We start from the raw sequence: 15,110 nt of genomic DNA on the forward strand, positions 1-15,110 counted from the left end.
AAACGCTGTCGTTAGCACTGCATGGTTTTAGGGGGGATTCAATGATACCACATTCTATTCAACAACCCTCTGTCCACTTAATGGTACAGTAAATCGCTGCGCACCGGTTAGGTATCTCGCAATAGCAGCAACAAGGACATCCAGAGCCATACCTACGGGCCTGTTGTGGATTAGCCATCGATCGCATCTTCCTGTGCGATCTTGGATCCTCGCTGCATCCAATGCGATCCTCCGCCTTATTTTAGTCTTGAAACGCGCCACAAGCCTTCCCACGACCACGACCATGTCTAGTCAGCGGTCCTCCGCATAGACGTTCTGCATGCACTGCGCAGCCTCTCGCGCCTAGTCCTCTGCTCACCCCAGTCCAAGTCCGCTCGGGTAAGCTCCCATAGGTCGATTTGGTAGTACACGCCTAATGCGTATCGCCGAGTGGATTACCCGATCGCGCAGCGCAGCCTCACAACACCAGAAGCAGACCACCGAACCAATGTGCTTCAGAAATGTAGGAGGAATCTGGGGTGCTGCCAAGCATGTGCAACAGGTGCCAATGTGCCCGAACATGTGGGCTGGTACCCGAGACAGCGACATCGTAGAGACAAGTTCGTTGCAAAGTCCGTCGCTGTGGCTTTTGACGTCGCGAGATGAATGGTATATATGGGAAGGGAAACGCAGGTTAGAAGATCATCACACAGCTCATCAGCTTCAACAATACAACTACAGACTACAACAGTCCTTTCAAGTTCCAGCTACCACCCACATTCTCTACCATCAACACTCTTTCGCAACTCATACCAATTTTCCAACTACACCTTCTCTACTCCACCAACAAACCACCTCCATTCAAAATGCAGTTCTCCACCATCTTCATCGCTGTTGCCGCCATGGCCACCGGTTTCGCCGCCGCGCGCCCGATCCCCATCCTCATCCCCGCGAACGCACACACTCACCACGCGCGCTCCCTCGACATCGCGGACCTCTGGGTTGTACGTTCGCCCCTCGCTCCCCGTGCTGTATCTCACTAAGACTTGGATCGCAGGACAAACGCTTCACGGGCATCAACAACTCGCCGTCCATCAAGGTTTAGGTCAACCATACCGACAAACAACAACAAAAAAAGACAGATGGAGGACGTGTATATACCCGGCGGCGGTGCGAGGCGATTCTAATGTGTAAATATTTGATGATGAGGTTTCGACTGTAAATACTTTGTCTTCCGCATGACGACGGCGTTGGGTTGGGATTGCGGATACCACATTCTTTTACGAGGGACTTGTGTTGCATTGGGACACATCGGACGTTCACTGGGACAGAGCTTGGAGTTGATGGAAAACACTCTTTTGGATTAGACGTAGAGCTACCTGGTTGTCTAGCATTTGTGAATTATAATTGTTCCGAGACGAATGTTCTGGACGTGCTAGACGTGCTAGACGTGGTATGCGAGTGCCTGTGGGGTGAGAGAACAGAAGAACGCGCTGCAGGCTCCGCTCCACAGGAAGACGTTCGTCATGTACGCGCTGACGGCCACAGACGCGAGAAGTTGAGAGGAAATCCAAAGTGATGGGATGACAACGAAACGCCCTTGCGTGGCCGCGGCGCCGGCTTGAAGAGAGAGCAGCGCGCTAGCACCGCAGAGGCTAGCGGCCGTGGGCAGGCTGCTTAGGTAACCTCCGCCCGTTCTTTCACGACCGGCCGCCGTCGCGCTGCGAGAAAGAGCGCCCCAGCGACACTCGCCGCGCTCCACCCACCCACCCGCATCTCGGTCTCCCTGTCCGCGCGCAGCCATGGCCGACGCATACGAATACGACGTGGAGGAAGAGGAGCTGTACGAGGACGACGACGGCATCGCCTCGTCCGACTGCTGGGCCGTCATCACCTCCTTCTTCGACACGAAGGGCCTTGTCTCGCAGCAGCTCGACTCGTACGACGAGTTCACGCGCAACACCATCCAGGACATTGTCTCCGAGAACGGCAACGTCATCCTCGACCAGAACACAAACTCGTACGACGACGACCACAACCCCATCATCAAGCGCCGCTACCAGATCTCCTTTGGCCGCGTCTTCCTCGCGCGGCCTACGCACACCGAAGGCGATGGCACCACCATCCAGCTGTACCCCCACGAGGCGCGGCTGCGCAATCTCACCTACTCCTCCGCCATGATGGCGCACATCGACAACAAGATCATGGTGGCGCGCGAAGTCACAGACGTGGACGACGACGACGAGGGCGTGGAGCAGTTTGGGGGTTCGTCGATCAAGTGGGAGCGGGAGGACCTGCCGTCGAGCGACGGCCACGAGAACAGGGTCTTCTTAGGGAAGCTGCCAGTCATGCTTCGCTCGGAGCTGTGCCACCTGCGAAACCAGAACGACGAGGCCTTGTTCGGGCTCAACGAGTGCCCCTACGACCAGGGTGGCTACTTCGTCATAAACGGCAGTGAGAAGGTGTTGATCGCTCAGGAGCGCAGTGCCGCCAACATTGTCCAAGTCTTTCGCAAGAAGCAAGGTCCGATCCCGTGGATCGCCGAAATCCGCAGCGCTGTCGAGAAGGGTACGCGCCTCATCTCGTCCTTCAACATCAAGTGGGCGGAGAACTCGCTGCATCAGGCGCGAACACCGGGTCCTTTTGCATACGGCATGCTGCCGTACGTCAAATCCGATGTGCCCATGGGCATCGTGTTCCGTGCGCTCGGTGTAGTATCAGACGAGGATATCCTAAACCACATCTGCTATGACAAAAGCGATACAGCTATGATGGAGCTGCTGAAGCCTAGTATCGAAGAAGCCTCCGTCGTGCAGGACAAGGATAGCGCGTTGAACTGGCTCGGTAGTCGCGCACAAGGAAACCAGCAGGGTCCGAAAGACAAGCGTCTCAAGTTTGCGCGGGACATCATGCAGCGAGAATTTCTGCCGCACATCTCGCAAAGGGAAGGCCAGGACACGCGCAAGGCCTTCTTCTTCGGCTACATGCTCCACCGCTTGCTTCAGTGCGTTTTGGGCCGCCGAGAGGAGGACGACCGTGACCATTTCGGAAAGAAGCGTTTGGATCTTGCAGGACCACTGATTGCGAATCTGTTCCGTATCCTGTTCCTCAAGCTCACCAAGGACGTCTTCAGATATCTTCAGCGATGTGTGGAGAACAACCAGGAGTTCAATGTTCAGATGGCTATTAAGGCTAGTATCCTTACTAACGGACTGAAGTACTCCTTAGCAACGGGAAACTGGGGTGACCAGAAGAAAGCAGCCTCCGCCAAAGCCGGTGTGTCGCAAGTGTTGAACCGGTATACCTACGCATCCACCTTGTCTCATCTTCGGCGGACAAACACCCCCGTTGGTCGAGACGGCAAGCTAGCGAAGCCGCGCCAGCTTCACAACAGTCATTGGGGTCTTGTCTGCCCTGCCGAGACACCCGAAGGACAAGCGTGTGGGCTCGTCAAGAACCTGTCGCTCATGTGCTACGTAAGTGTAGGTAGTGAAAGCGCGCCTATCATTGACTATATGTCGGGCCGTAACATGGAGCTCCTAGAGGAGTACGACCCGACAATGAATCCCAGCGCTACCAAGGTTTTCGTCAACGGTGTCTGGGTGGGAACACACAACAACCCACAACAACTTGTCACAAACGTTCAAGAACTTCGCCGAAACGGAACCCTGTCGTACGAAATGAGTTTGGTTCGAGACATTCGGGATCGCGAGTTCAAGATCTTCACGGATGCTGGTCGTGTCATGCGGCCGCTTTTTACCGTCGAAAACGACTCTAAGAAGCCGAACAAAGATCAATTGATCTTCAACAGGTACCATCTCGAGAAGCTTTTGCGAGATAAAGAAGTGGACACATCTGGCATGAACGAAGAAGACACCGACGCTCACCAATATGGTTGGAAAGGTCTGCTTCACGACGGTTGCGTTGAGTATCTTGATGCCGAGGAAGAAGAGAGTGCTATGATTGTCATGTCGCCCGAAGATTTGACTGATTGGCGTCAAGTGACCAAAGAGGGTCAAATAGAACCTGGAAAGCCGGATTATACGCTAGAAGAGCACAAGCCTTTGCGTCTTGCGCCTCTCAAGCCTCCGGTCAACAGAACGGTCAACGCATACACCCATTGCGAGATTCACCCCGCCATGATCCTCGGTATCTGCGCCAGTATCATTCCGTTCCCCGACCACAACCAATCTCCTCGTAACACCTACCAATCTGCTATGGGCAAACAAGCCATGGGCGTCGCACTGACGAACTATGCGCTGCGTATGGAAACGATGATGAACGTTCTCTACTATCCTCAGAAACCGTTGGCTACTACACGTTCCATGGAATACCTCCGGTTCCGTGAACTGCCTGCTGGACAGAATGCCATTGTGGCTATTGCCTGCTACTCCGGCTACAACCAGGAAGATTCCGTCATTATGAACCAGAGTAGTATTGATCGCGGCCTTTTCAGGAGTCTGTTCTACCGTGCATACACGGAGCAAGAGAAGCGCATCGGTGTCAACGTTCTGGAACAGTTCGAGAAACCGACGCGCATGGATACGATGAGGATGAAGGGTGGCACATACGATAAGCTCGATGATGACGGCATTGTCGCACCGGGTGTTCGTGTCTCTGGTGACGATATCATCATTGGAAAGACGGCACCTATTCCGAACGACGATGCCAAGGAGCTGGGTCAAAAATCGGCCAACCACACGAAGCGCGATGTTTCCACTCCGCTGAGGAGTACGGAGAACGGTATCGTCGATCAGGTTCTCTTTACGACAAACACCGAAGGCCTGCGATTCGTCAAAGTGCGCACACGTACCACCAAGGTACCACAGATCGGTGACAAGTTCGCCTCACGTCACGGTCAGAAGGGTACCATTGGTATCACGTACCGTCACGAAGACATGCCCTTCACTCGGGATGGTCTGACGCCGGATCTTGTCATTAACCCCCACGCCATTCCGTCTCGTATGACCATCGCTCATTTGGTCGAGTGTTTGTTGTCCAAAGTCGGCGCCATCAACGCGCAGGAGGGTGATGCGACTCCCTTCTGCGGCGTCACCGTTGACCACGTCTCCGATCTTCTGGAGAAAGCCGACTTCCAGAAGCGCGGTTTCGAGATCATGTACAATGGCCACACAGGTCGGAAGATGCGAGCCCAGGTCTTCTTGGGTCCAACGTATTACCAGCGCCTGAGGCATATGGTCGACGACAAGATCCACGCACGTGCGCGTGGGCCTCTTCAGATTCTCACTCGACAGCCTGTCGAGGGTCGTGCGCGTGACGGTGGTCTCCGCTTCGGAGAGATGGAGCGCGATTGCATGATTGCGCACGGTGCGGCGGCTTTCCTCAAGGAGCGTCTGTTCGAGGTCTCGGATGCGTATAGAGTCCATGTGTGCGATATCTGTGGGTTGATGAGCCCGATTGCGTACGTATTCACACCAGCCATGCCATCACGCAAATGCTAACTACTACTCAGGCAAATCAAAAAGGGCCAATACGAGTGCCGTCCTTGCCACAACAAGACGCGCATCAGCCAAATCCAGATCCCTTACGCCGCCAAGCTTCTCTTCCAGGAGCTCATGGCCATGAACATCGCCACCCGCATGTTCACCAACCGCTCCGGTCTCAGCGTAAGAGACTAGCACTCTGCCTATTGTGCAGCTGAGTCTGTTCCACGAGGGATGAAGCGCTGATGTGGAGCCCGATCCGATCATCCGCTCTTCCCCTGTCCGTTTTTGTGCTTTGTTTACATGCGCTTTGACGCTAAACCCCCAAAAACCTTCTCCAATTCTTTATTTTCGTTTGCATTGCGCTGGCGTTTGTGTCGTGGATATGGGTTGACTTGACCCTCAGATTGGCACTGTGTACAGCTTTCTCGGGTCTTACGTTGAATTTACGGCTTGCGTGGATGGGTCGCAGACAGATATAGGAATACCAGAGATATGTGCTGATGCGATTTGTATAGATAGAGAAGTATCGATGAGCTTCGCTTTGGATATTGGATGATGATGTGAAGTCGTGCAAGTGCCACAGTTGACGCATGTGCAGATACACACGTAAGTAGGTCTTGTGGAACCAAGTGGTTACGAGAATGAAGGCACATTCAGAGTTCGGAAGGATTCACAGCAAACACACTCCTCTTTCCCTTCTCTTCCATCAGCGTCCAAAGGCCCACTCCCTTCTCATAGCTCAGATCCTCCGGCACACTCGGAAACACCTTTTTACTCGTCCTCTTTCCTCCTCTCCATGAAAAGCTCAGCAGGTTCCCACCACTCTGCGTCAGAAAGAACTTCCCATTGACGGATGCCGCACCCTGTATTTTCGTATTTCCGTGGGACACTGCCTGCACCGCCGTCGCGATGCCGCCTGCGCTCGTCTTGAGCCAGCGCGTCTGGTAATCCAGTGCGAAGCGCACGAGGCGGCAGTCCGTACGCGTGGGGTGGTATTCACCGACGAGCAGCGAGTCGGGCGTCGTCGTGCGGTCCAGCGACACGAAAGAGAAACGCATGTCCTTGACGCCGGACTTGGGCTGCCAGTTGTATCTGCGGACCTGGGGGAGCACGTACCTAACGCGCGTCCGTCAGCTCACATGCTCCTCTTCCCGTGATACGGAGAGACACTTACTTGTACCCATACGCAGCATACTTTCCGCTTCCCTGTTTCCCAACCTTATCTTTGATCCCATCGTCAACTCTGTACAAATGGTCTAGGTCAAACACGCGCAACCCTCCGCTGGTATCTACCACATACACCAGGTTGCCATACCACGTCACGCCGCCCGCGTGCAGGCCCCCAATCGCCTCAAAATCATCGCTGCCCTTCGGCTGCACAAGCAGTACGTTCCTATACTTCTTCGCCTTGCCGCCCTGACTCACAAAGCTGATTCTCGCGCCCCGCTTCCCTTTGTCGTAGTGGTCTGAGTGCCACGTCACAAGCTGCACCCGCTGCCCCTCGTACGTCCCGCTTGCATACGCATCCGCAGACGTCGTGATGCCCTGCGGGTACCATTTCTCGGTGTTTTGGTCGTCGTACGAGGACGTGTGGGCCCAGGCGTATGCGGAGGAGGGAACGAGGTGTGTTACTTTTGGGGAGGAGGCGGGATTTGCGTGATTGAGGTCTGACATTACGGTACTGACTTTGACGTTGGGTAGGGCGGCGTCGAGGGCGGCGATGGTGGAGGAGAAGGGGGTTTGAAGGAGGGTGTAGGAGGAGAGTGTGAGGTTGGCCCATGCTGCGTGGGTTGGAGTGATGAGAATGGAGAAGAAGAGTAGGAGATTTGATGCTTTGTGAAGGTACGTCATGTTTGTTGCTGTGGTATGTAGTGTTGGTTTTGTCGATCGAGCGACGCGAGACCGACAGTGACGAATTTGTAGCGCAGTGGACTAAGTTTACAGCTTGGGGCTGGGATCGATCTTTACGTACCACATGCTGGGATACGAGGTTCGCGGAGATTTGGGGTCGTAACTTCAGCCGCATACGTGGTGGTACGACGAATACGATGTGGGGGTAGTTAAACCGCCGCTTGGCTTCTATTTTCTGCCACACAATGGGGGCGGATTCCGGACTACTGCTACACGCACATTGTTCTAAATGTGAGATCAGCACGCAACGATGGCGATACTTTTGTGTCCTAACGCGAGATACGAGAGGAACAGGGCTTAGCTCTCCATATATACGCTTGATCCGAACACATCGAACGATGTATGTGCACTCTAACGTGAATCCATCAAACCCCACAATTCGCAATCCCACAATGCGTCAACGTATGCACATACCTCAGCTTCCCCCCTTCTACCCGAAACAAATGACTATCCGGCCACCCACTCGCCCCAAAATCCAGTAGCACATCCACACTCCCCATCGTCTCATCAATGACATACCGCCGATTTGTCATCGGCACCCCTGAGGGCACACCGACAGCACACGTCCCATTTGGTCCCGCATCCCCGTACAGGCCGCCCTCGAGCCGCACGCACGGCGTGCCCCACGGTACCGTAACGTTCTTGTTGTTGAAGAGGTCGAGATATGCGTCCGCGGCTTTGCGGATGGTGAGCTGTGAGTCGCGTTTTTCTTCGGGGATGGTATCCCAGTTTTCCTGCGCAGTCCAGTACGCGTATCCCGTGACGTTGAACAGCCAGTCGCCCGGCTTCGTGACGATAGAATCGACCTTGTTGATTTTGTGGTTTGTGAAGCGGAGCTGCGTGCCGATGACGTAGGGGGTGGTGGTGGTGCTGTTTACGACGACCTCTGTGAAGGTGGCGCACGAGGAGGTGTCGTAGAAGGAGCGCGTGTGCGTGATGGGCAGGGGTGTGGCGAGGATGGAGGTCGTGATGTTTAATTTGAGAGCGTTCTCACGATAGCCGAGCCAGGTGCTGTTGTCGAAGTGGGTAGTGAAGGGGGCGGGTTGGCCGGTTGTTTGGGCGAGGATGTACGCGTCGACTGCTTCTTTTAGGAGGGGACGCGTACAGTGCGCTGTGGCGGTGGCTGCGAGAGCCGTTAGTAGGGCGATGGTGTGCAACATGTTGAAGCGTGAGTTAAGAAAAGTCCCTCGTGGACGTGGATCGGCTTTTGTAGAGACTTGCCCACTGCGGGAAAGATTCTCGCTCTTACAATTGCGGATGATGCTTGCATTCAGCAATAATTCCAACACTAGTGAGTGCATTAAACTATGAGGTGTCCCTGGTTAGGCAATCAATCCGCGGGTGAAGTGCTACGGTGCCTGCATACTGTTAATTTCGCCCCACATCGCGTAGATTGAGACCACTACCTTGTGAATCGATCGTTTATTTCCCGGAGCGGCCCCATGGTATTATGAAGAATAACGATCATGCGAGCTCGGTGAACAGTCCCCTTTTATCTGAAGAAACATGGTCGATGTGGTGATCATGAGTAGCATAGTGAGGGACTCACACATCTGCAAAGTCCGGAGCAAGGATCGGTATTGAAACATCATCATTGGTATCATATAACATATAACGGACTCTCCGAAGAAACGATTGTATAAAAAGCATCTCAACAGCGAAGGTGTGATCAGACAATTTTGAAGACGTGGCGAGGCCGTTCATCCAGCTGGGTCATATCGTCCACGTCGGGAAACCAGTGCTCGAACAACGCCTCTGCATCCTCCGGCTCTTCATCGCTACGATCTTGCAAACACTCGTAACATTCGAATCGACCGATGCGCCTGTAAGTTGGTGCTTTGGTACGCGATTTTCTAAGGATCAGACCAAGGATCGAAGTTCGAAAGGACATGCTGACCAGGACGCACACGAGGGTTTCGCCAGACTTAATCGTATCTTCTCCACGGAGAGGTACGATATCGGGCTGGAATTCTACGCTGATACCATTGCGAGAGAGCGAGTATTCGCCGGGTGCGTCTTCCTTGAAAACGACCTCCGTTGCCATGGCAGCTCTAAGCTCGACGGCATCTCCACTGAAAGGCGAGAAGATGTTCTGAGAACCGTTGATCGAGAATGAAGCGGAACAAGCCAAGTCCATGGCCGAAGAGTTGTCGAAGAAGATCGGTGAACCTTCGACGGAGGCCCAAGACCAGCTCGGAACGTAGCGGCCAGCTACTTGTTTGGGTCGACGACACTGGGCACCTTCGTTCGGGTACCACAGCAAACCTAGTGTGCTACTCATCCAGTGACCGGCAATGTAGCCCGTGCTGATAGCTCTTGATAGGGTCTTCGCAACACCGGCGATAGCCATCAATCGATCTGTGTCATAGGTAATATTTCTGGATGTGTACTCAGTCACTATGTAGCTCCATAGTTCCAGGGGGTTTGCCAATGCCGTAGACAGATCGTCTGTTCCGTCTGACAGACTTGTGGCAGCGAGTTGGGAAACGACACTGTCCATGCGTCTGTGTCCGTTCGTGTCGCTCAAGGCTGCACATTGCGCAAAGTCTTGCTTGACTGTATCGGTCTTCCTCGGGTCGAACACCGCATCATCGATCCTGCCACATTCACACTGAAATGCCTCCCGACACTCCAATAACATTTCACTGTCTGTAAAGTGGAGCACCCGTGATGAGAGCAGTCTCTCGGCATATGCCCAAGCCCGTAACAACAGCGGCGTGCGTGCGTTTGCTTCCCTTGATGCATCGGACAGAAGTTCCCAGTTGTTCATGGGCAACCCCGCGTCAGAAGCTTTTTTGAAGCTATAATGTGATGGCTGTTCTCGAACGTAGACTTTGGATAGTGATCCTTTGCTGTCATTTACTTGGACCTTGAAAGTCTCCATCTTGGGTGCAAATAAGCCCTTGGTGGGTTCTACCGCGGACGTCGAAGCGATTGTTAAAGATGCATTACCGTAGGTATCGTTTAGTTCGAGGGATGCGCGGAGTCTGTCAGAAGGATCATCTTGCACAATACAAAGCGAATCGATCCAGAGGAAGCGAACGCCGAGAGACTTGGTGAGCAAAACAGCCTCTTGGAAAGCCCTGGGGAGTGTGTCCCATGCGATGTTTTTCTTGTATGCCTTTAGTGTCTTTGATGTTGTTTGCGGCATTCCCCTCCCTATGCCCCAGCGGTAAGAAAGCGCGAAATATTCGTGAGCAGCTTGTTCGGCATTTGCATCGTCTCCTGACTCGCGTAAGCAGATGCCCTTGGATGGGTCCGCCACCGAAAGATCCAGTAGTCTGTGAGGTGTGAAGTCGGGGTTGCTGTCTCTACACAACGAGTGGTTCCCCTTGCATTGGCGTATCATGTTGTTTACTGTTTTGATGCCAGTATCCTGGAGCGGATTTTGAATGATATGGCGCCCGCGACCAATGGCAGAGAAGGATGATTGGCCATCTGGTCCGATCAGCCAAGTTCTTCAGCACTGATTCGAGAGTAAGATGTGTTGGTGATGACATGTCGCAGACTGAGCTTCGGGCCACACACCTTGATCTGTGAAAAACTCCAATTTCAAATCTGGATAGCATTCCTCGTGCTCATGGTCACTCATCTCGTCACAATCGTCTTCGTGGCTATTCCATTGCAGTTCGACAGACAGATGGTCTTGTGAAGCGTTCGTTGTCGAATGCAAGGTTTCGGCGGTAACTCTGATCCGATCCTCTTTGATGCTCGCGAATCGCCCATGGTGCAACAAGATCCCTTGCAGAAGCAGCGCGCAGCTGCGGCAACCTCCAGAAGAGGCTCGCAGGTGTGGCAAGGTGGTATTCACCCAACGCACACAGTTGGGCGGTTCTGACTCGTGGTCTTGGTGGGGCTTTTCGAGATGCTGCTGTAAGCCTGTGCAGGTCGCACAGGCTGTCTCCATCATCGCGCACGCGGAGATGGACTCGTGACGCCGTGTTCAATTGACACTCGACGATTACGCGTGGTCTGGCTCTGGGTGAAAGTGACGTGGGGCAGTCACGCTTTTGGACGAAGACCTCGTAGGTAGGGATTGCACGCCGCGCTCCAGATTCAACGGGCGCTTGCTGCTTGCTGCTTGCTAGTGCAACGAAATATGCCCGCGCGGCAAGCCACGCTGACGGCTGCGTTCAGTAGCTGCCTCGTTTGCGCATCCCACCAATCTCGAAGCTTGGGACCGATGGCCTTGCCTAGCGTGCTCTCACACGATCTCGCTCATCGGGCGTCCCATGAACCATCCACCGAAACCGACCCACAGGTCTGTCGAGCATGTACCGCGGCTTGGCAGTACTGCGAAGAGTCGTAAGCTCATGGCGGGGATTCTGGTTCTCGGGGAAGCGTGGGACACACTGGGCGCGCCGCAAATCGAGGATCAAAAGCGCCCCGGACGCCATCGCACGTCGACCAGCGTCCGCCTCCCGCATAGGCTCGTCCCTAATCTTCCACGTGCCAGTCGCGCGGTAGCTATGAGCTGCAAAGAAGCTGCGGATTGCGTCTTTGCCGCACTCGAAGGTGGGGCCTATCTTCTTCGTCCTTCCTGAAGAGGTACAATCGGCATGCGGCCAACACACTGTCTGAACACACGTTGGAGCAAAGAGAGTCGCAATGTGAGCACCGGGCTCTAGGAAAGCCATCACTCGCGCTACCGTTTCATCTGCCTTGCTATCATCGGTCTAGACGTTCTGAGAGAAGCCTTGTGCAACGCATGCGACTTAGCGGCTCACTTGTAAGGTCGCAACCCTTCGACGTCTCCGAAAAAGCAATACCAAAGCAAATGTCTTTCGCGGGAAATGATGTATCTGGACTCTGATTTGCTAGAGCCACGTTGATGATCGGTGTTCGTTGCGTGAGAGATCGCGCATCGCCTTTCGAGTGTCGACAATCTACTGCTGGCGAAGCGCTAGGATTGTTGATCTCATCCATTGTTCGGCTGCAGAGAAGGATCCCTAGATATCACGTGATGTATTGAGGACTAGAACGGGCTAGCGCAATTGCCGGTTTGATGAACAGCCCCGCGACAGCCATCCTTCTATTCAACGTCACCACTATTCAGGAAAAGCAAGATGGCTTCTGGAACAGTGATCAGGTCATTGCGCCAGCAAATAGCGTCATGTGAATCGCAGCTCCACGATCTGAAGCGGCAGCTTGCGGAAGTTGAGCATCAGAGTCAGCAACAGCGAACAAACCGGGCCTCAGAGCAAGGTGTCCACACCAGAGACGACCCACTCGCTCACGACTTCTCCCATGGAATTCATGATGACTTCAAGTCGGAGGTTCTTGCTGCCTTGGCGCAGTCTGAAGAAACAGCGCCACCTCAAAGACGCTGGCCGCTAGAAGCGAACGAGTATAAACGTTACGGAAGACAATTGATAATGCCTGAAATTGGCCTGCAAGGTAGACCGCCCTCGTGGCTACAAAATTATGAAATTTACGGTAGTTGACACTCCTTCCGCAGGTCAGCTTCGCCTGAAAACCGCGTCCGTACTCATCGTCGGCGTCGGCGGGCTGGGATGTCCAGCAGCTGCTTACTTGGTCGGTGCAGGTGTTGGCAAAGTAGGACTAGTTGACGGGGATACTGTTGAGGAATCCAACCTTCACCGCCAAATACTACACTCCACAGCAAAAGTCAATATGACTAAAGTGGAAAGCGCTATGATTGCGTTACATTCGTATGCCTCTATTTTACTTACGCTCGCACGGACTTTTTGCTGAGTTTGTTTACAGACTGAACCCGAATGTCGAACTTGTGCCGCATCAAGGCCGGCTTACACCTGAGACCGCCTTGTCTACACTCCAGCATTACGACATAGTCCTAGATTGCACTGATACTCCAGCTTCCCGCTATTTGATCTCAGACACCTGTGTTCTACTGGGGAAGCCTCTAGTATCTGCTTCAGCTCTACGTACAGATGGCCAGCTGATGGTCCTGAACAACCCTCCTCTACCCCCAGGAAACACTTCTGGCGGCCCGTGCTATCGATGTGTCTTTCCAAAGCCGCCACCAGCAGAGTCAGTCGTCACGTGCGGCGATGGCGGTATACTTGGTCCAGTAGTCGGAACTATGGGCATACTACAAGCCCTTGAGGCTATCAAAGTTCTGACGAAACAGCCATCCGCTTCTTCGAATGATTCAGCACCAGCGGACCCTCCGTCGTTGCTCATATTCTCGGCTTACTCCAACCCGATGTTCAGAACTATTCGTTTACGGACAAGGAAGCTGAAATGTGCTGTCTGCTCCGCACATGCAACAGTGACACCTGAAGCGCTCAATTCTGGAAGCATGGACTACGTACAATTTTGCGGCACAGTCGATCCTGTAGACGCGTTGAGCTCTAATGAACGCATCTCGGCCGAGAACTATGCGAAAGTTCGCTTGGATGTTAATCCTTTCACAGGATTAGAGCCAAGCAAGGACAGTCATATCTTGGTTGACGTCCGAGAGAAGGTCCAGTTTGACCTTTGCAATCTTGAGGGGAGCGTCAATGTGCCCTTTTCGGCCGTGACTAGCTTGCCTGTAGGTGGTCGGAACGGGACAGCGAACGAGTCAGATCCAGAGGCAGGCTGGGTATCGGAGTTGAGGCAGCATGCCGATAAGCCCATATTTGTTGTTTGCAGGCGGGGCAACGACTCGCAAATTACCGTCAAGAAGATGAAAGAGCTTGGACTAGACAATGGAGGTCAACGGTGGATCGGCGACATCCGGGGCGGATTACACGCGTGGAGAGACAACGTGGACAAGGATTTTCCTGAGTACTGAGTGCGACCACCCGAGGACACTTAAACCTGGGCCGGGCTTCTTGGATACGTGAACTACACATCACAATCATGGACGGATCAGCCCTCTTCTATCGAGCAGTGATGATAAGCTGCAATCCTACAGCCGTGACAATCAAGGGTGTCAACTTCAAATTGCAAGACTGAAACCTCGAACCATGCTGGAGACGAAATCATTCCCGGTGCGACTATAGAGCAGCGTGGCCTCAGCCCGTGACCCCATAGGGCCCAGTGATATGCCACCGATATCATGGCCAAATCAGGGTGATGCGGAAGACCCGACCCAAAAATTTTCAGCCACAAGTCCCAATGGATTGATCAGTGAAGTTGATCACTGCGCGTTGCGTGGCCAGTCCGGAGCACGGCGCACTCGCGACAAGCGTCGCGTACCTATCATAGCAGCCCTCCCTTAGCAACGCCGTTCGCATAACGAATACCCAGGGTATATACATGAACCAGGTTCGAATCATCTCTCATGATGTAGCTCATAACCCCCAATATCCACCTTTTTCGGGTATCACAGAACCCACCCCAAGCGACGCCACTGCAAAACACCCCACCACCAACACAACCGCAAAACCTCCTGACGTCCTCGCATTGGAAATCCAGTTGTGTTCTCTCAACATTCCGCTTCTGCGCTTTCATCTCTCCGGGCGTTCCCTCATTGGTCCACATGTCGACGTATATGAGCAATTAAGCCTCAATCTGCGGCAGTTCATAACGGATATTCCCATAAGCGACGATCACCCACATCGCCTCCACGCCCACGCTTCCTCCACATGGATTGCGGGGATGCAAAGTACTCGGTCCAGGATATCGGCCGGGTGGCCGCGAGGGTAAAACCGAGCTCATAAACGTGCCAAGTGTGTAGGTCGTAGCTACCTCCATTGACGTTCACTGTCAAGCCTGCGGTAACCTACAAAAGTTTTTTGTCCGTTCATCTGTCCGTCGCTCAGACGACTTCATCGCTATGCATTTCTCCCTTCTTGCCCTGAC

The 15,110-nt window shown here is 53.7% G+C and overlaps 5 protein-coding genes across 5 annotated transcripts; 2 read left to right on the plus strand and 3 right to left on the minus strand.

Annotated features, from left to right (window-relative positions):
- Positions 1-1,698: 1,698 nt before the first annotated feature.
- CC84DRAFT_1198950 (beta and beta-prime subunits of DNA dependent RNA-polymerase) lies at positions 1,699-5,971 on the plus strand. The gene is made up of 2 exons (XM_018181595.1): positions 1,699-5,401; positions 5,453-5,971. The coding sequence occupies exons 1-2, from the start codon at positions 1,782-1,784 to the stop codon at positions 5,616-5,618; spliced, it is 3,786 nt and encodes a 1,261-aa protein (XP_018031163.1). The 5' UTR covers positions 1,699-1,781; the 3' UTR covers positions 5,619-5,971.
- A 108-nt stretch (positions 5,972-6,079) lies between these two features.
- Positions 6,080-7,277, minus strand: CC84DRAFT_1154077 (uncharacterized protein; the record flags this gene model as incomplete). The annotated part of the gene is made up of 2 exons (XM_018176867.1): positions 6,080-6,542; positions 6,601-7,277. 2 exons carry the CDS (start codon positions 7,275-7,277, stop codon positions 6,080-6,082), a joined length of 1,140 nt encoding a protein of 379 aa, XP_018031164.1.
- A 269-nt stretch (positions 7,278-7,546) lies between these two features.
- Positions 7,547-8,497, minus strand: CC84DRAFT_1262896 (uncharacterized protein; the record flags this gene model as incomplete). Its single annotated transcript, XM_018185184.1, has 2 exons — positions 7,547-7,562; positions 7,752-8,497. 2 exons carry the CDS (start codon positions 8,495-8,497, stop codon positions 7,547-7,549), a joined length of 762 nt encoding a protein of 253 aa, XP_018031165.1.
- Positions 8,498-9,006: 509 nt separating this feature from the next.
- Positions 9,007-11,244, minus strand: CC84DRAFT_1100798 (HET-domain-containing protein; the record flags this gene model as incomplete). Its single annotated transcript, XM_018174881.1, has 2 exons — positions 9,007-10,775; positions 10,866-11,244. 2 exons carry the CDS (start codon positions 11,242-11,244, stop codon positions 9,007-9,009), a joined length of 2,148 nt encoding a protein of 715 aa, XP_018031166.1.
- Positions 11,245-12,403: 1,159 nt separating this feature from the next.
- Positions 12,404-14,097, plus strand: CC84DRAFT_1179922 (uncharacterized protein; the record flags this gene model as incomplete). Its single annotated transcript, XM_018180444.1, has 3 exons — positions 12,404-12,734; positions 12,796-13,009; positions 13,065-14,097. The coding sequence occupies 3 exons, from the start codon at positions 12,404-12,406 to the stop codon at positions 14,095-14,097; spliced, it is 1,578 nt and encodes a 525-aa protein (XP_018031167.1).
- Between the last annotated feature and the right edge of the window lie 1,013 nt (positions 14,098-15,110).

Source organism: Paraphaeosphaeria sporulosa (assembly GCF_001642045.1).
Source record: "Paraphaeosphaeria sporulosa strain AP3s5-JAC2a unplaced genomic scaffold CC84scaffold_11, whole genome shotgun sequence".
NCBI classification, from domain to species: domain Eukaryota; kingdom Fungi; phylum Ascomycota; class Dothideomycetes; order Pleosporales; family Didymosphaeriaceae; genus Paraphaeosphaeria; species Paraphaeosphaeria sporulosa.